Genomic DNA, 24291 nt, shown 5'->3' on the forward strand with positions numbered 1-24291 from the left:
GTTCGCAGCCCGATTCATAACCACTATGGTACCAGAGCTCCTTACCCATAGAATCCTTTAATACTTCTCCATCTTGAGAAGTGCTGAGCATGTTCTTCCCTTTTGGTTTTCTAACTAAAGGTCTCCGCATGTTTCATTATAATATTTGACTCTGTCTTTTCAAGCTACCCTTTGAACTATTCTGTTCAGATGTACTTCCTCATTTCTTCCCCGTGCTTTAGCAAATCTACGCTGGAAAGCAAATTTCAGAGTCTCTTCCAATATCCATTTTGGTCTTTTCCTTCTTTCTCATCTTTTTAATGACCGTTTGCTTTCTTCCTGTATGATGTTCTTGATGTCCTCGGTCTTCTATCACTAGTGTCTAAATGCACCAATCTTTTCTTAAGATGATCTCTAATTTCATATGGGATATGATCAAAGTCAAATTTTGGCTTTTATTGATTGTTTTAATTTTCTTCAGCCTCAGCCTTAACTTGCATATGACTTATCAATGTTCTGGTCCAGAGTCTGCTCCTAGCCTTCTTTTGGCTGATGATATAGAGCATTTCCACCATCTCTTCCCACAGATGAAATCTATGCATGCCATCTGGTGAGGTCCATTTGTATAGTCATCTTTGATGTTGTTTAAAAAATGCATTTTAAATGAATAAGTCATTGGTCTTGCGAAATTCTATTATGCAATCTTCGACATCATTTCTATCACCAAGGCCATATTTTCCAAATACTAATCCTTCCTCTTGGAGTCCTGGTGCGTTGCTGCAAGATAATGCACTGGACCTCAAGGTCAGTTTGAGCCACAAGATCTCAAACTTGTTCAAACCACCTAGCCACTCCTTGGAAATCCTATACAGTGTTGCTATGAGTCAGAACAACTCAACAGCACTTAACAGCAGCAACAATCCTTCCTCTTAGTCTAACCTTTGCATTCCAGTCACCCGTAATCATCAGTACTTCTTGTTTGTGTGTTTGATCAATTTCAGACTGAAGTTAGTAGAATTATTCAATTCGTCTTCATTGGCTTTACTGGTTGATGCATAAATTTGAATAATAGTGGTAGTAACTAGGCTTTCTTGTAGGTCTATGGATATCATATCAAAGACAAGATTATACGTCAAGGTAGACCTTGAAATGTCCTTTTTTGATAATGAATGTGATGCCATTCCTCTTCAATTTGCAGTCTCAGCAAAGAATTTTGTCCATAGAATTCTTCGATAATTGCAAGTCGAGGCTTGAATTTTTTTCTCGGTTCTTTCAGCTTGAGAAATGTTGAGCATACTCTTCCCTTTTGGTTAACTAATTCCTGGTCTTTGCATATTTCAATGTAATATTTGATTCTGTCTTCTAGAGCTGCCCTTTGTAATTTTCTGTTCATTCTTTTATATCCTCATTTCTAGCCTGTGTTAAACAAATATCATGTGTTCTTACCTGAGTTCTTTGCCATGCCTTCCATACAATAAACTTAACCCGTGTGTGTATGACAAACTTCTACGCCTCTCCATTGATTTCCAAGGTTAATAGTAAAAGTCACAGGACAATTCCATTCCAAGTTACCTCCTTTCAGGCCACAGGCAATATAATCCTGGGTTTGAGCTCAGAAACTGGGCTTCCATCTGACTCCACTGCATTCCTGTACGAGTTCAGAAGCAGCAACAGCTAGAAACAGCATTTCCATGTGCATTCTTGGAAATCTGTCACTGGCCGACTGCACCTGGAGGTGTAGTTAGTGCCCTAAGATGCTGGGGCCCATGTCACCAATGCACCACTCTGAAAAGAGTGTTGTAAAAAAAAGAGCAAGAAGGTGACAGCTGACCACCTCTAATTTCAAAAGCAGGAAGGAGGGACTCACCACCATCAGCATCAGCCCTTGGCCAATTCCTAAGGAGGCCAAGGTGAGATATTCCTTCAGTCTTCTATCTTTCCTACCAAATCTGATGCCAATTACCTCTCCTACAGAATTCAGCTACATTCAATGATCCATTGCAATAGCCACACAAAATTCTGGCACTATGCTCACAGTTATGGAGTTTATTAGAGAAATTTACAGGTTACAGTGCATGGTCAGAATTGTTCAAGATGCAGTTCTTTGGTCAAGACAATCATTTCTCTGCCATGCCCCAGGTAGGCCACTCTCCAGTCCCTTGGCCTCTGCCCTGCTCAGGCTATGTTACAAATCTCCTCTAGCACTTCTGATAAATGCCCAAAGGGCACTCTATTCTGCTATAAGCCTCAACTACTCAATTAAGTACCTGAAGGCACCCCACTCCATAAGTGAGCCTCATGCCCAAAGACATTCAGCTTTACTTGTTCCGTGGACTGGGAAGGCTACTGCTTTGTCTAGTGCTCTGGGTCTTCATTCTGCTGCTTCAGCTCCTCTGCTATTCCTCTGGTGTCACAGCTTTGTCTCCTGGTTCGAGCAGTTTCAACATGCAGGGACCTTTGGGGTCCAAGGGATGCCTTCCACTCCTGACACTTCTTCCTTGTTGGTAGTTAGATCTTCCTTCCTGCTTCTGAAAAGACTCATTTAAAACCATCAGGAATGGCAAAACTGACCAATCCTCTTATTAGGTTTCCAAGTTTTACAATGGATACATATGAAGGTAATTACAATGGATACATATGAAGAGCCATATGAAGGTAATTAACTGCACCACAGGTACATTCTGACAGTTCCATGAAGCCAACCATCATTTGCACCAGCTCAAAAGCCATAACCTAGTTCAAGTACCTTCCATCAAAGAAAGGAGCTGGAGGGAATGTGAACAGTTGGTGGGGAGTGAACCCAATGTAAACTCCTGTGCAGGCCAGAAGACCCTCATTGGCCACCCTCCTGGCCATGCTATTTCAGATGGTAGGTCTCTATCTTACGCTACTGTCTGGAGCCTCTAGAGCAGAAGGAAGAAAACTAAAATATGAACAACAAAACTCTGTCCTCATCCTGGACTCTTCTTCAAAGGCCAAAGCTGCTCAGACTATCAATAGGGTCCACTCCCACCTTTGCTCCAGAAGTCCTGTGCTCTACCAACCATGCACTCCTCACCTTGGATCCTCATGCTCCTTCCCACAAGAGGCTGCCCTTTCTTGAACCCATGCCCTTGACTACCCCCAATGGTGCTACTTCAAGAGAGACATCTTTACTAATCAAAGCTTATGTGTATGTTCCTCAGTTCATTTGCTGCTGCTGTCTGTTCCTAGGGGTTGTCAGGCAAGTCTCTCCAGGTAGTTTGTCGCAACTTAAGGTCTCAACATGGGGCATTTGTACCACAGTCCCTTGATACAGCTATTCTAAAATATGAATTTGACGAACTGCAGTTTGCCCAAAAGAATAACAGAGAAAGGTCATATGCAAAGACACTTAAAATGCTTCCCAGAGGCAATATCTCCACCATAGTTTTAAGAAAAGGTGGTGTGGGTTTCAAACCAGCTCTGTTCAAGTCACACAGTATGTTGTACTGAATCCTCAGAGTCAGTGAAGTTTCACAATCCCAGTCACTCAGAGCTCAGGCCAGATGTGGAATCTGTCCAGGGCACTGCCCTCTTCCTCCAAAGAAAGGGTGACCTATGTCTCCCCACTCTGAAAGAGCCCCACCCAACAAACTGATTTCACCCCAAGTGCCCAGCTATCAACTTGTGAATGACTCCAGCCCCCCTTAATTGTTTCCATATTTGAATAAAGGAGTTTGCTCCCTAAAGTAATTACTTTAAGGTTAAGGAGAACAAAGTGCAAGGGTCAGGCACAAAAAAACTGGAGGCCCTGCCTTTTAACAGATGTGCACATACTTCCAGCTGAAATTACACAATTTGACCTTATATCAACTAGCTGCCAGGAACCATTGGCCACAGACTACCATGAGCCCACAGAATCTGAGATTTTCTGTTGGCCTTCCTTCACCAGTTACAATACAGCTAAAACAGCCACAGGCTGGGCTATACTCCCATATTACACTCAGCACTCACAGCAACACAGAAAAAAGCCACGATACTATTTCTCTGATGAGGAAACTGAGGGTCAGCAGGTGAAGTCACATATGGCCAGGGGCAGCATGGACCCGATCCTGACCACAGCCATGTTGCCCTGCAGGACACCCACTTCACTCTCCCCTTTGCCTTCATCACCAAAGCCTTTCCCCACTCCTATGTCTGATAGCATAGTGGTTACGAATTGGGCTACTAACCTCAGGGTCAGCAGTTCCATGGGAGAAAGATGAAGCTTTCTGCTCCTGTAAAGATTTACAGCCTCAGAAACCCTGTAAAGTGTCACTATGAGTTGGAACTGACTCCACGGTACATAACAACAACAACAACAACATGCCTCTCCAAACCCAACACAGGATTTTCCCTAAAGCTTTTTCCAAACAATGTGCATATCAGACTCCATGTTCCCAACCACTAGAACCCACAGGAACCAACCACTGTATGGCCTTAATAAGTGGCCACACTGGAAGATACCCAGGGCCGGGGGGAAAAACAGAGGAGGTCTCCTTCTGCTGACTTGTGACCTGTAAGGTTTCACAGGACTTGAGAAATCAGGTTGTAAATTCCTCCCTCTGCACAGGGCAAATGTCACCAGCACCTATTCTGGGGCTGATTCCCAGGCCAGGGTGAGTCTGGGAAATGCTGACCTGGCCCTTCTGTGACTGAGGCCAAGCTGTTTAAGCAGCAGAGAGTTTCTGTCTCCAAGGCACTTTAGATCTGAGTGCCTGTTAACAGCAGAATTCTGAATGAATCTCATGCTTTGTCTCCCCAGGGCTAGTGTGGAGCCCAGAGAGGGACATTCCTACAGTGTCCTGGCATCTGAGAACCACAGGGACCCTAGCTGTAAGTCTGGGGCTTGACCTCCCAGCTAGTGAGGTCTGCAGCTGCCCTGAGGTCCCAGGGGTGCCATCCACATAAGATGGGCAGGAAACAAGTGTGTTTTACTGGTCCACATAGTAGCAATTTATGTACCGCAGGGCAACCAGCACCAATGTCTACATAGCTTTCTTCAGAGAAGGGGCGAAAAGAACAAACATCAACAACCTGAAATGCCACTTCACCTCCATGAAGATGCCTATTATTTAAACCAGAAAACAACAAATCTTGGCAAGAATGTGGAGAAATTGCATTGCTGGTATTAATGCAAAATGGTACAGTCACTTTGGAAAGTGTGATCGTCAAGTGTGATCATGCTCTATAAAAACTTGAACATGGAATTATGATATGACCCAACCTAGGTATATACCCAAGATGTTTGGGAGCAAGGACTCAAACAGGTACTTGTACACCAGTGGTCACTATAGCACTGATCACAATAGCTGAGAGGTACAAACAATCCATGTCCATCAACAGATAAAGGGATAAACAAAATGTGACATATCCATACAATGGGATATTATTCAGACACAAAGAGAAATGAAGTTCTCATACAAGCTATGACATGGATAAAACATGAAAACATTATGCTGAATAAATAAATCAGACACAAAAGGATAACTATTGTGTGCTATCACTGCTATGAGACATAGGTTGTTGTTGTTATTAAGTGACATCAAGTTGGTTTCAACTCATAGCAATCCTATAAGGGTTTCTGAGGAAAGGCTGGTGGGTTTGAATAACCGGCCTTGTGGTTAGAAATCCAGTACTTATTCTATAGCACCACACGAGGATCCTATCTACAACAAGCAAATGCCCAAAGACCAAAGTACACTGAGATTACCAGGGTTGGGGTAAAGAGTGGAAAGAGACTACTTAATGGGAGAGCTAGCAGTTCAATGATTAAGTGACCAGCTGCTAACTGAAAGGTCGTCCTTCAAACCCACCACTGCTCTTAGGGAGAAAGCGGAGACAATCTGCTTTAGGAAAGACTTACAGGCTTGGAAACCCTATGTGGCAGTTCTGCTCTGTCCTGTTGCGTTGCAGTGAGTCACAATGACTCTACAACAATGGGCTTGCTTTGGTGTTTCAGAGTTTCTGTCTGAGGTGGTGAAAATATTTTGGAAATGTCAAATGTAATTAATGTCATTGAATTACACATATAAAAATACCAAAAATGTTATGTTATACATATTTTACCACAATTAAAAAAAAAAGTTTTGAAGGAAGAAAAACCTAAAATTATGAGAGAAATAATCCCTGATAAATTGACTATAATTAAAAATCACCCATATATGTTTTTTTATTATTTATTATTTTATTTTTCCTTTTTGGCATTCAAACAAATAATCAGCTGGTACTGGCCTGGTTAAAGAAACCAAAAATGTTATGTTATACATATTTTACCACAATTAAAAAAAAAAGTTTTGAAGGAAGAAAAACCTAAAATTATGAGAGAAATAATCCCTGATAAATTGACTATAATTAAAAATCACCCATATATGTTTTTTTTATTATTATTATTTTATTTTTCCTTTTTGGCATTCAAACAAATAATCAGCTGGTACTGGCCTGGTTAAAGAAACCTGGTAGCGTAATGGATTATGAGCTGGGCTGCTAACCACAAGATCAGCAGTTCAAATCTACCAGTTACTCCATGGGAGAAAGACGAGGCTCTCTGCTCCCATAAAGATTTATAGCCACAGGAATCTTACACAGGGTCATTATGAGTCAGAACCGACTCAGTGGCTCACAACCACCACCATCACTAGGCCTGGATTAGGTTCATAAAACTATCTCAAGAGTAAGACTTTATTTTTAGAGAAAGAGACTCACAGATTGTCCCTTGCTGGGGGCTGCTTTAGAGTTTTAACATGCTGGCAGCAGTCCTGAAGATTCCAGTGAGGTTTACATCTCCCCACATTTCTCTGCAGGCCCAGCCACGTCCTACTCAATGGCTGACCTAACACTGCTTCACACTTCCAACAGGGCATCCCAACAAAGGGTGGGGTCCATATTGCCCATATCCCCAGGGTGAAGGCATGGGAGGGAGACGTGATAAAGTAAATTAGTTCTCAGGAGACTTCTAAGTGGGCCTTCTCTCCCAAAAACCCAGTTAGTTAGACCCTGCATCATCCACTTCCAGCCCCTTTTAGTCTTAATTGTTTATTGCAGAAAGGCTCTCCAGGCTGCTGCCTCAAGTCCCGCTTCATGAAGAGTTTAACTCACAAAAAAAGCCCATTCATTTTGAGTATTGAAGCAGAGTTCCCCAAGCCCCAGTGTGCATGGGGAAAATGGGTGTTTACCCAGTGAGTCTGGTGGGGATGGAGGAAAGGGGGGTGGGAGGGGTGGTTCAGACCAGGAGTGGGCAGGCTCACCTAACCAGGAACTGGATTGGAGAAATTAACACAGTCTCTGAGCCAGGTCAATGCAGGAGATATGTGGGCGAAGACCTCAGGTCTGGGAAAAGGATACGGTTAATGGAAAAGTATACACACTAGCAGATAGGGCAGATTAGGGAGCAGCTCTAAATTTGTTTGTGGCTTCACCTGTGATAAAATCTAGATTCAAAGCACAAACGGGAAGCTAGGAATGCCAACACGATTCCAAGGCATGTAAACAAAACACAATCCCACTGCCATTGAGAATACTGTGACTCATAGTGAGACTACAGGACAGAGAAGAATTAGGGTTTCCCAGACTGTAAATCTTTACTGAAGCACACAGCCTCATGTTCCTCTCATGGGTTTGAAGTGCCCAACTTTTGGCTGGCAACCCAATGTATAGCATACTGCGCTACCAGGGTACAATGCCAAGAGTAAATAACTGCTGCTCTCAGCCGACACCTGGACCTACTTCTCTGCCTACTTTCTGTACCATGTCCCCAACTCCCATTGTCCAGCCCCATGCACCCTCTTCTGGGCCCCGGAACATGCTAAGCTTACTCCCTTCAGGGCTTTGGCCTGGATCTGGGATGTTCCTACTTGGTCTTCTCTTGGTTGCTCCTCCTTATCAATTCCCACTGCCACGAATCAATTTTGACTCATAGAGACCCTGTATAGGGTTCCTGAGGGTGTAGATCTTTACAGGAGCAGAAAGTATCATCTTTCGCCTGAGGAGTAGCTGGTGGGTTTGAACTGCTGACCTTGCAGTTAGCAATCCAATGCCTAAGCTACAGCACTACCAGGGCCCCTTTTCTGATCAGTAGGACCTCAGATTACATGTCACCTCCTCAAAGAGGCCCTCCTTGACTATTCAATCTGCCACACTTTATAATGCCTTCCGGAATTGCTTGTTACTATAACATATATCCCGGAAGCAGTAGTGGGCCAGTCATAGAATGCTCACTTTTCCTGCAAGATTTCTGAATTCAACTCCTGACCAATGTACCTCCCATTTATCAATGGAGGCCTGTGTATTGCTACAATGCTAAACAGGTTTCAATGAAGCTTACAGACTAAGACGGAATAAGAAGAAAGGCACTAAAACAAAGTAGGAAGAAAGGTCTGGCTCTCTACTTTCAAAACTATGCATAAAAGTAAAATTAAAAAAAATAAAACCTTATGGAGTACAGTAATCTGACCTTCAGCCCACCAAGGGGATGGGGCAGGACCTGGTAGTGTTTTGTTTCAAAGTGCATGATTCAGAAACCAACTAACAACAAAACAGAACCCAGTCTGTCCTGAGTCTTATAAAGACACTCAGTTAAATGAAAGCTTGATGCTGATTGGGAAAGAAAAGCTCAAGTCACCCAGGAGGAGCATAACCATACTTGATAGAGAGGGAGAAGACATGTGGTGACAAAGGCACACAACTCAGACACAAAGTGGACCAGAGATGCCATGGTAAAAGTGTGCTGAGACTTAAGCAAGGGACTTTTATTTAAGGGAAAAGGAGAGCCAATGTCCTGCATTGATGGAGAATCAAAGACTTATGGGCAAGGTACAACTCTGTAGGAGGCAGTCCTTCAGGAAGACAGTTACTGTTGCCGGACAGTGGGCTCATTTGACACTAACACTTCCCTCCTTCGCACAGAATCCTTAGATGAGTGCTTGATGCATTGAATGTGTGAAGCATTTATTTAAGCTATCAAAGAATAAAAATGTCAGACATTTCTTATTTTGGTTGTTAGCTGCTGTTGAGTTGGTTCTGTTGTGTAACCAAATGTTCTATCTTCATGACTGTTGCTATGTTGAAGCTACTGTTGTGGTTACAGTGTTAATCCATGGTGGGTCTCCCTTGTTTTCACTCATCCACTCCGTTTTAGTTATCATCTCCTTCCCCAAAAGGTACTAAGAATAAGAGACTGAGTGGGTTGGTTTCTATTATCCCAACATGTATTTTATTCAGCTTGCATTTGTGTTTGCTTTTTAGGGATGAGAAGACAGTCCTAATGCTAAAACACGCTCACTGATATTCAGACACAAGCACGTGGGACTCTGGCAAAATCTTCACACAAATCTCAAAGCCTCAGTTACTTCTATTGGAATCTGAAGACACTCAGTATTGCCAAGCCAAGAGAATAAAGAGAGCCCACTAGGCAGTTTTATTCCTACTATCTGATCTATCAGATATATTTGATGCAGCTTCCTCCCCAAACAGAGACAGAAAAGGCACACATTATCTGCCAGGTGCTGAGATGAGAAGGCCACCATGGATGCTCTCAGGGACACACAATACCTGTATGTAATCCTCACTTCGGTGCCAGGTTCATCTTGCTCCCAGATCAAAGCAATGCTGTCCGGGGACTTCTGAACATGTTGGTCCAAGCAGTTGACTGCACAAAAACAAATGAACATTACACAGATTACTTTTAGCATAAAATCAGTGCAGCATCTTGTTTGTTGTGACTTGCTTGACTCCCCACTGAAGTGGAGAGCGGTAAGGTTTTCAATCTTCTTGTAAGAAAGATGCTTGTCAGACCTGTGAGAACAAGAGAATAAAAATGCTCTTGAAGGACCATCAACGGAGAAGAGCGGAGAGCGAAACCCTACCCAGAGAAGCAGCGATGCCTGAGATGGAGGCAGAGATGATGACTTGGAGCAATGGAGCAGCTGGGGACTTTAGATCCAGAGAGGGCAAGCGACTGTGTGCTGAAGACTTGGGGGGAAGGGGAAGGAGGGGGAGGGCAGGCTTGCAGGGTATACCCTTTCGTTGGTTGATGATGCATGGAGGGGATTGTAACCATGGCAATGAAACAATATACGATAGAATGAATGTAAAACTAATGTTCTCCCATATAAACTATCATATAATTCACAATAAAACATTTTTTTTTTAATTCTCTTGAAGGGGCCGGCGATCCCACAAATATTCTGAAGCAGTCTCTTCTAGCCACATTAGCATTACCCAGGGAACTTTTACAGAGCTGAAGCCAAGTCACCCCAAAGACTCCAATCCAATTGGCCCAGTTGTTTTAAAAGCTGGCTTCTGGGCCTCATTGTTTTAAAAGCTCCCTGGATGATCCTAATGTGCAGCCAGGGTTGTGCACCACAGTAAAGTTGATAGAAAGGAGACAATACAAACAGGACTCTTATTTGTCTGGAATTAATCTTGCTCCATCAAGTGACAGTTTAATACAAGTCAAGGATCCAAGTCCTTTCTCAGGTATATAACCAGCAGTCCAACAAACCAACTTCTGCCCCCAAAAGTAATACAACAGAGAAAATACCATCCTGGGGTTCTGGAAAGCTGTATTCCACTACCCCTCCTACCACTATTGTTGTTAAGGGTCATGGAATCAGTTCCAACTCACAGCAACACTGTATAGGGTTTCCAAGGAGCAGCTGGTGAGTTTGAACTGCCAACCTTGTGGTTAGTAATCCAGTACTTACCCTCCAGCACCATACCAGCAGCCCCCCACCCCTCCCATTCCCCAATCTCAAATCACAAGACCTGCCCCCAAAACATCACGTTGATTCTGCCCTTTATCATAAGTCTGAGGATTAGTAGGATCATGTTCCTTACACCTTTGCTAGTAGTCTGTCACTATTCGTTGTTTTCAAAGTGAACTTAACTCTAGCTGCCTTCAGCTAGAGTTCTTTCCAAACCTCAAAGGGACATTTTCACTACTGTATTCCCCATCAGTAGACCTACACCTGTGAGGGAAATGGGAACTCTGAATAGCTTTAGAGACAGCCGTCCTCTGCCCATCTGGTCTTTCAATGTTCCCCCAGAGTCCCAGTCTCAGGAAAACAAGTGTCACCTTGAATCAGATCCCATCTCCATGTATGGGATCATGCATCCCCATGCTATGCCCTCAACTTCTCTTGACCCACTGATTGGGAACAAGCCACGTAAGCTCTTTCCAAACCTCCCATGAGACCTCCCATTTTGGCAGCTGCGAACCCCCTAGAGAGAACTGATTTTCTATCTTCACTCCTACCAGAGAAAGAGGTCCCTTCCTATTCAAACTGCCCTCTGCTCATCATGTACTGTGGAGAAATCTATTCATCCCCAAGACCTGCTAGCATATGCATCATTGCCTACCTCCCCATTAGCCCATTTCTCCACCAGTGATTGTGCTATCTACAGTGATGATTCAACTCTCAAGCCTCTTGAGTCTTCTTGGTCTCTGTTCCCCACAACCCGCAATCATGAGGTCATTCCAAAGTGGGGAAACTAGAGGTGAGTGAGAGGCAGGCATGATGCAAGAGTAAGACAGGGTAGTTTGAGTAAAGTAAGATTTACCTGCTGGGCCTGTACATTTGCTTCTGCTGGTGACCAGGCACTGGATGCTAAAACAGGTGGTCATGTAGGTAGATGTGGACTTCTCTGACACCCATTTTAGCCTAAGCCTTCCTCAGACATTGGTGGTCCAGAACTTCCCAACACCTCCCATCACCAATAAGTTTCCACACGCAGGGTTATTACCCTAGCACAATTTAAGCATATTTAGTCTTTTCCTGGCTTCTGGAGGACAGACAACACAATTAGAGAAGGGCCCAGGAGGATCCCAGCCCATGTAGACCCAGGTTGAGTCCTCAGTGTTGTACTCAAGGGTTGCTCCCTGGGTAATCTGGACCCTCATCTCTCAAGATCCCTTGTCATCAATTGAATTGTGTTGCCCCAAATTATGTGTCAAGATGGGTAGGCTGTGATTCCTAGTATTGTGTGGTTGTTCTCCATTGTGTAATCTGATGCAATTATCCTCCATTTTGTTTTATGTGTTAGAATTCCTTACCTCTAGATATGGGAATGATTAGAGTGCGTCGCATTTTGAGTTACAGCCTTGTAAGAAGCTGTATGAGTCAAGTTCCACCCTTATCCAAGTCACTACCCTTCTCAAGGATTCACGTCATGCCTGTACTCAGGTCACCACCCATAGTAAGTTATACCTGGGCTTGAGTCATACATTTTCTCTTATAAGAAATAGTCAGAGAAAGAAGCTAACAGAGAGGAGAGACTTGACTATCACCAAGAAAGAAGAGCCAGGGGTAGAACTCGTCTTTTGGACCCAGGGTCCCTGAACTGAAAGCCTCCTAGATCCGGGGATAAGAGCGATGCCAAGAAAACATGGATGTTTCCAAGGAATTAGGAAGCAGAAGCTGAAGAGACAAGGACCTTTTTCCAGAACTAACAGAGAGAAAGCCTTCTCCTAGAATTAACATGCTGAATCCTAAACTTTGAGAGAACAAATCTCTGTTGTTTAAAGCCATCCACTTATGGCATTTCTGCTATAGTAGCTCTAGATAACTAAGACACCTCTACTCCAGTAACTGTGTGTGTGAGTTAGTCTGTATTAGTGTGCTTAAGTACATGTATGAGTGTGATATTTATGGATGCTCATGATGAGGCCACTCTATAGTATAAATATTGCATTAAGCACTGACTCTCCCTAAGGGCTCCTGGTGTTATTCCCAGCATAACACACGGTGATGCAAGAAGAGTACAAGGCTAACAATAAGCAGGCTACAGGATTTTCTTTTGTTTCAATACAAAAGGTTTACAAACCCGGGTCCACTGCTGATAGGATTGTAAAATGATACAATCACCATGGCAAACAGTTTTGCAGTTATGCAAAAAGTTAAATTAGAACTACCATTTGATCCAACAATTCCAAGTGTATACCCAGAAGACATGAAGTCAAGAACACAAACAGAAACCTGTATACCAATATTCAATAGCCAAAAGGTGGAAACAACTGAGATGTCGATTAACAGATGAATGGATAAACAATGTTGTACATATACAATAGACTATGTCAGGAGTCCTGGCATGGCACTCTAGGATAAGCACTGGACTGCTAATCACAAGGTCAGTGGTTCAAACCCACCAGCAGCTCCTTGGAAACCCTATACAGAGTCACTATGTGTCAGAACCTACTCTACAGTACTTAACTACAACAACATTACAGAGTCATAAAGAGAAATGTATGGACCTTGAAGACATAAAACTAAGTGAAATAAGTCAGACACAAAAGGACAATTATTATATGATTCCACTTATATGAAGTATCTACAAAAGGCAACCAGAGGTGGGCAAGAAGGAAAGAGAAGTAATGGAAACTTACTACTTTTAAAAATATGTATTACAAGTTTGAAATCACTGGAATTTCCCTTCCATCCCCTCAAAGTCACTCCACTTTTACCAAAAGGTTTCTGTTTTGTTTGTTTTTTCCTTCAATGGAGTAGTATTTCAGGAACATAAGGCACATGAGAGTCAGTTAAAACTCTAGATTCAGCCAATCTACCAGGCACCATTCTGACCAAGACACCAGGTTGAGCACCAAGAGAAACACAAAGGCAAATATTAGAGACAGTGGGCTGGGGCAAGTATCATAACATTTGCTCACACTGGGCAAAGGAGCCCAAAGGAAGTTAACAGAAATCCAAGACTGAGAAAGTAGTAATGGCCAAAGCCTTCACATAGATAGCAATCTCTGTGGGCAGGAACCTGCACTAACCCAGGATGAGGGACTACTGGTGTCTCTGCACTATGGATGACAAAACAGAGGCACAGAACAGTTAAGTAGCTTGCCCAAGGTCACACAGCCAGTCAGGGGAAGAGCTGAGATTCAAACAGAAGCTGGCTAGCTGGATGTTCCTACCCTTCACTGTGAATCCTCAATAGTCTAAATGCCAACATCAAATATCTGCGCCACAGATTAGTGGGAGATAAGCCACTGTGGCTGGGATAACAAGGAGGAGTTGGGCGTGTTCTTACAGAGCAGGTGGGATTAGAGAATGGAGGAACCAGTTCCTGCAGGTGGAAAGAAAAAAGTGAACTGTGGGGGAGATGGAAAAGAAACAAGGTTGTTTGGAGGAAATTAGTAAACTAGTTTGGCAAATCACAGCACAGGTGTCAGCAACTTTGGTACCCAGGCTACAGACGTGACTTAACTGTGGAGTGTCTCTGTATATACAATGTTAAAACTCAAGGGTTTTCACACTTAAAAACATGGGTTTCTGGCTTCTCCTGAGTAGTCAGCAGGCCATGCCCAGACTTGAGGAAGTCAAGGTGAAGGTTGCCCCTCAGGAGGGCTCATCTTCTCAGCCGGCTGCCTCATTGCTTTTATCAACTACCTTGGAAGGAAAGACTATAGTGCCCAATCCAATAGATTAAAAATCCCTGACATGGAAATCCATGACAGCCCAGCTAAAAATTGACATCACAGAAGACTAAGAAAGGTCCGACCCAGTCAGTAAAATGTATGAAAGATCTCGCATGGATGGCAGAGGTCAGACCTGGTCAGTTGGATGCATATAGGAAGTCTCCCGGGAAGATGGGGAGAGTCCAGGCCAGGTCAGTGTGACGGGGGGGGGAGGATGCATGTGTGTGTGTGTGTGTGTGTGTGTGTGTGTGTAGGGCGGGGTATACTGGCTTCCTTAACACCAGGCTGCACCAGGTGTCACCTGAGAGAGGTAGCACATACACATTCTCAGCTCCACCCAGACCTGCTGAATTAGAACCCACAAATGACCCAGGAGGCGTGTGTGTCCATATTTGAAAAGGGCTGCCTTAATTAATGCACTTGCTCTCATTTCCTACTTGGAGACTGGCCTGCTCCAATATACGCAGGAAACAACATCCTCCAGCTTTCCAGACAAACACACCTGGGCATCAGGTTTCTCCCCATCTGAGGCTGATGGCTACAACTTCAGCTGGGACTCTCACAGGGCATCTTGGGCCCTTTTTATACCAAGACTAAGGCACAACTAGGGAAGTTCAATAGGAACCCAGGGTCACCTGGCTGTGTGCTCACCTCTACTGGACAGGCAGACATCAGATCCAATAAGATCAGAGCTGAGCCCTGAGTAGCAGTTTTCTGGTGCGCAGGTAATCCCTTCCTGAACACAGGAGATGCTTTACTCTTCCCTGTGTGATCTACCCTCTCTATGTGCCCTGCTCCTGCCACCCTGTGGGCACCAAGTCCTGCCCAGCTCCTGCCTGCCTACTTCAGCACCTTTCCACTGATTTCTCCCTCAATAGAGGATACTGTTTCCCCCTTCTCAGGCTGCCCACCCATCCTGTGGGTCTCAGCCTCCATGCCACTTCCTCAGAGAGGCCATCCCTCTTCTGCCCTCTATCACTGTCCACCTCACGTTCCCTTGGACTCTGCAGCATGAGCTCTGTTTGCTACTTGCTGGCCCATTTGTAAGCCCAAGGACAGATCCAGATGTCCTGCTGGTCTCGTTACACCTGCTGCCAAACCCCAGCACAGACCAACAGTGGAAGCACCCTCTGGTGTAATACTGGGATCACCCGAATGCTTGCCCCAGTGGCATGAGGGGGAAGGACCTCTTGTTTTCTTCATGGCTCTGTTCCTCTAGCAGGTCTCATTTGGGTCTAAACCTGCACTTCTCAATCTTGAGTGGCACCAGAGCCCCCTTGGGGTGGGGGGTGAACACATAGATGGCCACCTCACCCTCAGTCTCAGTTCTACCAGCCATGGGTGGGCCTGAGAATTTGCATTTCCACATGATACTGATGCTGCTAGCCAGGGACCCTACTCTGACAGACAGCTAGGTATGTATAGACATCTGCACACACATCTGCAGTAATTTGCCAGCTATGAAAGACATTATTGCCTGGTAGTTCAAACCCATGATCTAGAGTTGACTCCTGTCCAATCATTTAGTGACTGCAGACAATGGACTTGTGATTTCACCTAAATCTCAGTTTATAAATCTATAGGGTGGGTGTTAGGATACCTGTAAAAATTAGGATGTTATTAAGTGTTTCCTAGTATGGCTTTGCAGTCAGATGGCTTGCAGCATTCCCAAAGAAAACACAAATGGAATGAACCCCCTCATTGTTTACAGCTGTTCTGAATGAGTCTCAAAGGCTGAAGCACTTAGAGAAATTTTGCTGTGGGATCTCAGAGGCTCATGATTCCATGCATAAGCTGGTGCTTAATACATACTCCTGGCTCCTGCTGTGGCTTCAGCTACAGGTAGAGAGAGAAAAAGGAAGAAAAGAAATGCAAAAGAGAGGAGGAAGAAAATTCTTCCATGCATATGTCTAAAAAACAAAACAAAAAATCCTCCACCCAAAGAATTTGGCAGTAGGACAAGAAAATCTCATTTCTAAGAAGAGTCGGGCAACAGACCAAGTGCAATTAAAGGCTCAGTTCAATTGAAGGATCAGTTCAATCCCCACATCCTAGCTCATGCTTTTTCCAAATCTTTCAGCACACAACCATCTTTCCCTTTTCATCATTCCAACCATACATAGTCATGGCTCACAACATTTAGCATTTACTTATCCTGTCCAATGGTTATAGAACAGAGGCTAGTTTCCCTAACCCTCTGCAAGCAAGGACTATGTTGCTAATATTCCTTTTTCCAGAGAGAGTAGCACCCTAATTCTCCCCTTAGCAGCAAGTTATCTATGTTTCTATAGCTTTTTTTGTTTTGTTTTGTTTTGTTTTACTAATTTATTATCCATGTCTACATTAGAACGAGTGCTCTCTGGTATTGGGGCATTTTCCCAATTTTTCATCACCCTGTATGAGTTGGAGTTTTTATTTCCAAATCTGTACAATGGGACCACCGCCCACTAATGTTTGTATTGTGAGGGTCACATGTGAGTAAGCCAGTGGAAGCAGTCACCCAGGCTAAGGTCTCTCTCAATCCGGGGCCTGATTTGGCACTGCAGGCATTTAAGCAAATGTCTGTGGGTGGTTCAGGAGTTTGGTGATTGATTTTCTTTTAAAAGAACAATGTTTAAAGTCTTATCATTTTCATGACAAAAGTGACACACGTTCATGGAGAAATTTTCCAGAATGCTTGTCAGTTGTTTAAATACGTTCTTTCCTCCCCTACCCACAACTATAAATAAGTCTAAGAGCTCTGGTAGCGTAGTGGTTATGAATTGGGCTGCTACCCTCAAGGCTGGCAGTTCAAAACTACCAGCTGTTCCATGGGAGAAAGATGAGGCTTTCTGCTCCTATAAAGATTTCCAGCCTCAGAAACCCTGTGCAGGGTCACTATGAGTCGGAACTGACTCCACGGTACATAACAACAATAGAAATTTAATTTTCATCAAGACAGACTCATATTCACAAAAGGATTCACAATGGGTTTTCTTTAAATAGCAAACCTTCTTGGCACATTTTAAGATATTATATCAGTCACAAAAAATTGTATTTGCCACTTTTCCAGAAGCATCTACTATTTTTCAGTTGTCTATGACAACTGAAAGAAGCCAGGGAGGACAAATCTTCCAGAAGACCCTCCTACTGGGATGCGGAGTGCACACTTATTTAGACTTCCTTGGAAGACTCCAGACAAGTTACTTTCATCATAAAGAGAAAAAGAAACAGGGGAGTATGGTGTCTTGCCACCTCAATATATCTGCCTCTGATGAGTCAGACACATCGGGGAGAAGAAAAGGCTGCAATCAAATGTCCCTGTTTTCAAAATCCATGTTCCAAAGAGACTGCATCCAAGAAACTCTTGGTGTTAAATGTTAGGCTAAAAATAGGTTCTCTGTTCCCTGTCTTAAAAGTAAAACTACACATTTAAAAAAAAAAAAATCAGATTCAGAATTTGGGAGTTAGGAAAGAGAGCTTAGCTGTATGTTTTGAAAACAGCACACGTTATTACTCTGTTTCTACAATTGCAACTTCCTGACATCTTGAATTGATGATACACCACAGAACAAAACCATCTGTTGAGCCTGATTAAAAACAGAGCCAAATTTCAAAAACTGAAAGGAATCCTTTTTAGAATTGGGCTTTCCAAAGAACCTTTGAAAATAATCTTATCTAAACTTAATAAAGGCAAGTCACTGGAAGGGGTAGAGACCCTGTTAGCTCTTTCCAAAAGATCCCCAAAAGTGCAGTGGCCGGCCTATAATACCACAGCACCCCCTGCTACCTGGCCACACACACCAGGGTGCTGCAAGGACCAGTTAGGCAGTCAGCACTACCTGCTCAGAGCCAGCTTCCCGCCTCCCCCAGGCTGCTGAGACATACACTTGTGGGGTATCACCCTTGCTGGAGGCCACATGCGGAGGCCACAGTATGCCCATCTGCATGTCTCATTAGTAAACAGCAATGACCAGCTATTGGGTACTTGCTGTGGACAGTGCTGAGCGCTTTGTGAGCATTTTCTTATTTAATACTAACAACAGCCTTCCAAGCAGGTGAATTGATATTCTTGTTGGTTAAAAAAAAAAAAAAATTTTTTTTTAACTGATGCCAACAGATGAGGTAAAAAAATTTTTTTAACTGATGCCAACAGATGAGGTAACCTATAGGTATCAGATTAAGTCAAACAAGGAAGGTCAGAAGAAGTCTAACAGCTTCTGCCTGGGTCTCTTGGACCTCTCTTCTCCAGCCATGGCAAAGCCCATGGAGAAGCCCTATTCAGGTGTTCTAACACAAGCTGAACTCTGTGTTTGAGACCTCCCCACCCAAACCCATGCCAGGAACCAGCTACGTAAGGGAGCACTCTACAGATATTCCTGAAAGCGTAATGGAAGTTTCAAGAGTGATGCTTCTTTGAAACAACCATGACTTTATCAGTTATGACATACATATCAGGCCAGTATATTCCCACCCATTCTATAATTTTCTAGAGCAACAATAGTCTGACCTGGCACATCTGTCAACTCTGTGACTGTACACACAGAGGCAAAGGGCAGAGATACTCCTGGCTAAATGAGTGATTGGGTGGACACAACATTTGAGGTAAGAATGCTGCTGAAAAACTGGCTTTGTGCTAGGCAGTTTTCTGAAGTTCATCTTCTAGTCCAGGTAGCTATAGAGGCAGCATCTTTGGAGGGAATAACTAAAGAATTGTTGTCTATGCCAAGACATAACAGAAGAGGCTGCAGGTCTTTTCTGTCCCCTTATCTGAGCATGAGACACTGCAAATGTGCAGGAGCCAACGAGGGGCTTCCATGTGGCCCTATGTTTCCTAATGTGGATACATCCCCATAAGCTACACATTTTCTACTCTGTTGCTCTTCTCTTCAGGGCACATTTCACCAACTTTGCAAACCTTAGGGGTTTTTATTCCACTAGTTCATGGATACATACTTGCTGCTGACTCAGTTTTAAAGGAAACCCTTATCTAGTAAATGACTCATTTTGATTAAGCCAGCAAATAATTTACACTACAAAAATCTGGTCAAAGTCTCCTTATGTTTACTTGTTTGAAAAACACCTTCAAGACACCACATATAATTTCATGGCTATTTTTAATACAATACATTTAAAATACTGTCTCTTATTGTCAATAGGTAGTGGGGCCTGAACTGGGTCTACAATATACCTTACAGCACTCCTTCCTCACAACCAGTCTAGGGGGTAGGCATTGTCACCCACATTCTGCACATAAGGAAACTGAGGCTAGAATAGAATAACTCAGCCAGAAAGTGGTGGAGTTGGTTGGGAAGTCAGATGATCTCCTTCGAAGTTCCAGTCTTGGCAGAGACAAGACAAACTGTCATATCTGCAGTCCTTTCCTTGAACACACCTCACCAGACTCATCTCCCTGGAGGAGAGGCTTAGCCTCTCCCTGGCATCCTGCCTTGACCCAAGTTCCCTCCTCCCCAATACCACTGAGCCACTAGCTCCAATTCAGGTCCTATTCCCTTTGCTGGCTAGGTAGTGCCTTCGATTGGGATGGGGCACTGTCTTAACAGAAGTCGTAGTTCAGACTCAGCAAATGTCAAAAAAATGAGACTTGGCAATGAAGTTGTTTTCTGAGATCTCACGCGACCAGATCTAAAGCAGGCATTGGGGTTTAGAGAACACAGCTGAGGCTGAAGACTGGAACTCCCTAACGTGCGGTCCTTCTCACCTACAGGCCTGGAGCAAGGAGATAACTGATACTCGCGGCTGGGTTGGGATTTCTCAGTTCAGGGTCACCAGCTCTGTTTACTGGGTCAGGACTTATCTGCAAACAGCGACTGCGCACTGCGCTCTAGCTAGTGGTAACAAACCAAAAGATATCGTCCTCCAGCGTGGGACTAGAGCGGGGGAGCCCCCTTCAACAGAGCACCGCGCAACCTCCATCCCAGCTTGGCCTAGGTGTCTACCGCCTAAGCTGGTGCTTCGCGGCGCTGCTGTGGAACCGTCATTAAACTTCGCAGTAAGAGACAGAGGAGCCTCCTAAGACGGCGAAGCCAGCAGCTGGGCTTCTAAACTAACTTTGGCCCTAGTAAGGAATAGGATTCCGGGCAAGGCGGGGCAGGGCGGGGCCCCCAGTACCGCGGGATCAGGGAAAGAGTCTCTGGGACTGGGGAGGAAAGAGGACGTGAAGGGGAGTGATCCGAGTGGAGGGGTGGCTTGGCACCAGGTGTTAGTGAGGACGGGGTTAGGATACTTGGAATCGATCCTCTAGTGGGGCTGTAAAGATACCAGCTGCGATCGCCTGGCCGTAGACTGCTACTGCTGATGGGGAGTCTTTGGGCCCCTGGGTCCCCCCCAGCCCACTCACCGGACACGTTTAACTGGCCTCCCAGGAACCAGCCAATCTTGCCACTGCTGAAGTCGCAGTCCCACACGGTGTGGTAAGGGGTGTCCCACACCAGTGTGTCTCGAGCTAGCGGCCCCCAGAAGGCGGCCGGTTCCCGGGCCGCCTGAGCTCTCAAAGCTGTGTATGAGCCCCGCTGCTCAGCATCGACGGCTGGGCCGCTGCTCTGGCTCCCAGAGGCCCGCCCGCTAGTCTCACTCGCCCCGAACAGTAGTGTCCGAACAGGCTGCCCAGGGCGCCCCCGTAGGCTGCCCAGGAACCTCCAGACCCCGCGGCCCAGGCTGCGCGCCGCCATCAGGCCGGCTGTTCTTCCCGAGTCAACGCCGCCTGCGGAAGCTAGCAGAAGCCGGCTTCGGTCTAGCTGTGCGCCCCTTGTCTCCGCGGTCCCGCCTTGTCTCCGCCCTCCGGGTACCACCCACTGGCCAAGACCTGTGCCTCTGTTTAGCTGCGCTATAAGTTGTTTCTAGAGCAGTGTCAACTGAAAGGAGAACCTGAGGAGGGGCCGCAGAGGCGTTCGGGTGGAACAGGGTCCACCCTGCAAGATCTCTGTGGGCCCACCTGGTCAGCGCTGCGGGTTTGACTCTTGAGTCTAACCTTTTTGGTTTCAGTTTGTGCGCTATTCTCGGAACCAGGGAAGGGGGGTTGAAGTGGAGCCGGGCAGCTGCACCAAGCTCAGAGCAGAGGCGCGGTGGGGGTGGGGAAGTGCAAGTTCCAAGTGGAGCAAAGCGTACAGGTGAGCCCAACAACCAGAGTTCAACCTCTCAGAGGCTGGATTCAAAATATTATTCCATGTGTGCTCTCTGGAAGTGAATCGCTCACCCCTCTAATGCACACATGCTCCATGGGATACATGGGCTACCCGGGGATTCTCAGGCCAGGAGCCTGCAGAGTTCTAGGCCTATGGTCTGAGGTTCCATGTTCATACCATTCAGTTCCCTGCCCCAGCTCATGGTGAGGGAAAAATGTAGCAGGGAAGCACAGCTCCTGGAAACCTTAGGTGAATTAAGGTGATGGGAATTTTCTCCAAGTACTTCATTATCTCTGGCCTGGGTTCAAACCCTGGCTCAGTTACATACTAGTAGCTTGTGACCTTGGACAAGTTCCTTAACCTGTGTGTGCCTCAGTTTCCCTTTTTGGGAAATGGAGGTACACCTCCCTTATAGGGGCTGCAGCAAAGAGTAAATGCAATGATGTCTATACAACATCTAGCCTGGAACTGGCACAAAGAAACCTGGACACATAGATGTGGCTAGTGTGTTTGTTGCTTTCAAGCCAGGACAGATAGAAGGAAAATCATATAGTCTGTCTCAGTCAGACTCTTAAATATTTTGTGTTCAAAAGGCAACTCAATAAGGAAGGTAAACACAGGGGCAGTGGAGCTGGGGAAAATAGTCTGTTAGTTCTTTGAGTTTGGGAAAGATTCCTTCCCACAGCTGTGAAATCTACATGGGAAGATGCAATTCTAACAAGGCTCGGTGTACTGAATGACCTCTTCGGGACTGCAGACAGCGGTCACAGCTGACACTTGGCCAGCAATTCACCTGCCCTTCTCCCCTTATTTAAAAGTCATCTAGTCCAATCCCTTGTGAAACAATGAGGAAACTGAGACTCAGAGAAATAACAAGGACTTCCTGAAGAGAAGAAGTAGCATTCAGTGCCTCCAACTCCCAGTTCAGTGTCTGCTACACTACTCAACCCAGTTTCCCACTTTTAACAGAGTACATAAAATTGTAAATACTGTGGTAGGTGGTCTTTATCTCAATGCATTTGAGTCTGGGATTGCCTCACTACCTTGCTCAACAGAATGTAGTAATGTGGAGCTCTGCAAATCCAGGTACAGGCCTTCTGAGATTCAGCAGTTCCAGCATCTGCTCCCATCAGTGGACACTCCCTGGCAGTAAGGACCCAGGCAAGGTAGTCAAATGAGGGATCCCTGGCACACCACACGATAGAAGAACCACCTGGCTCACTTACATAATCATAACAAATACTAATTGCCATTTTAAGCCACTCCATTTGGGATAGTTTATTACACAGCAATAGACAACATACACAACTGTGACCACAAATACCTGGTTTCTCTTCTACTCCCTGGCTGCCACTTGCCAGCCCTTCACAGGTTCTCCTACTTTCTCCGCACTCAAAGTTTCAGAGGACCTCTTCTGTCCCCAGAAAAGATCTCTCTATTTTCTCGCTCTCCAGCCTTGTTCTTCGATCCAAATAGAGCCTTGTTTGCAAAAGTCTGATGGACACCTCAGTCTATCATGTTCTGAGGTTCTGTCATCAGACACTGGTCTTTATTCTGTTCTCCTGAGTCAGTAAACAGAAATTATAGTTTCTCCTTGTTCCAGCTTAAAACCTTGTCATCTTAACTTCCTCCATTTTATACTCTACATGTCATCTAATAGCTGGTGGCTCACCTTCAAACTATCTAGTTTCTGATCATTCCTCCTCATTAAGACCTTCCTATCTAAGCCATACCTTGTGGGTTAATGCTTCTACTCTGTGGTTTAATGCTTCTATTTCTTAGACTGTAGGGGTACAGACTAACCTCCACAGTAGCCAAAGCAATTCTTCTGGAATATCCTGCAATTTTGGGTATTCCAAAGACTCCCCAGACCCTTGAGAATATAAGCCATATCCTTACTCTGACCCACAGGGGCACACCTTTGAAAGTGTGATGAATAGAGTAGCATTGGCATCACTGGGATTTCTCAGAAATATAGAATCTTGGTCCCCAGTCAGAACTTCATTTCCCTTATAGAATCAGCATTTTTGCTAAGTTCCCAGGGGATCCAAGCACATTAAAGTCGGAGAAAGCACTCCCTTACCTGATCCAATCTGTCACCTCCAAGACCCCTCCCCTCTCTCCAGACTCTGCTCCCTTCATCTGACTTCCTCACTGTCCCAGGGGCTTTGTACTGCTACTCCTTCTATCTGGAATACGCTTCTCCTAGATGTCCATGTAGATCCCTCACTTCATTCCAGTCTCTTCCAGTGTCCCAAAGAGACCTTCCCAGTCACCTAGATAGAATTGTCACCCCAACTCCACACTCCTTACTCCCAATATTTTTTTTTCCTATAGCTCTTATATGTTGTTTAAGTGTCTTTGGATTCCTTCCAACTCATAGTGTCTCTGTATAGACTGTCCAAGGAATGGCTGAAGGATTTGAACCACCGACCATGTTGTCAGCAGTCCAGTACTTATCCTACCACACCACACCAGGACTCCTAGTTCTTTGTTTTCTCTAACCTACAACCACCCCCACTAGGGGGAAGCCCTTAAGCTATACTAGCTGTTATCTTCTGGGACTGTTTCCCCAGCACCAAGACCCATGCCTGACATGTAATAAGTATTCAGTAGGGTTTTATTGAATAAATGGGGGAAAAAACTAAACAGAAAAATACCTAAATGATAGTCCATAGGAGATGCCTTCTCTTCATTTTCTAAATTTATTGATCTTTGCAATAGAAAGCCTAGAATTAACTCTGTTTTAAAGTATATATATACAAT

The 24291-nt window shown here is 44.7% G+C and overlaps 1 protein-coding gene across 1 annotated transcript in view; it reads right to left on the bottom strand.

Moving 5' to 3' along the window:
• Positions 1 to 21072, bottom strand: part of ACSS1 (acyl-CoA synthetase short-chain family member 1) — a 90826-nt gene extending 69754 nt beyond the window's left edge. The window contains exons 1-2 of the mRNA XM_006860667.1: positions 20742 to 21072; positions 9529 to 9625 (exon numbers count right to left, since the gene is read on the bottom strand). Of these exons, the coding sequence (XP_006860729.1) occupies positions 9529 to 9625; positions 20742 to 21072 (428 nt within the window). The remainder of the gene's footprint in view (positions 1 to 9528; positions 9626 to 20741) is intronic.
• Positions 21073 to 24291: the final 3219 nt, after the last annotated feature.

This window comes from Chrysochloris asiatica, unplaced genomic scaffold (assembly GCF_000296735.1).
Source record: "Chrysochloris asiatica unplaced genomic scaffold, ChrAsi1.0 scaffold00039, whole genome shotgun sequence".
NCBI classification, from domain to species: domain Eukaryota; kingdom Metazoa; phylum Chordata; class Mammalia; order Afrosoricida; family Chrysochloridae; genus Chrysochloris; species Chrysochloris asiatica.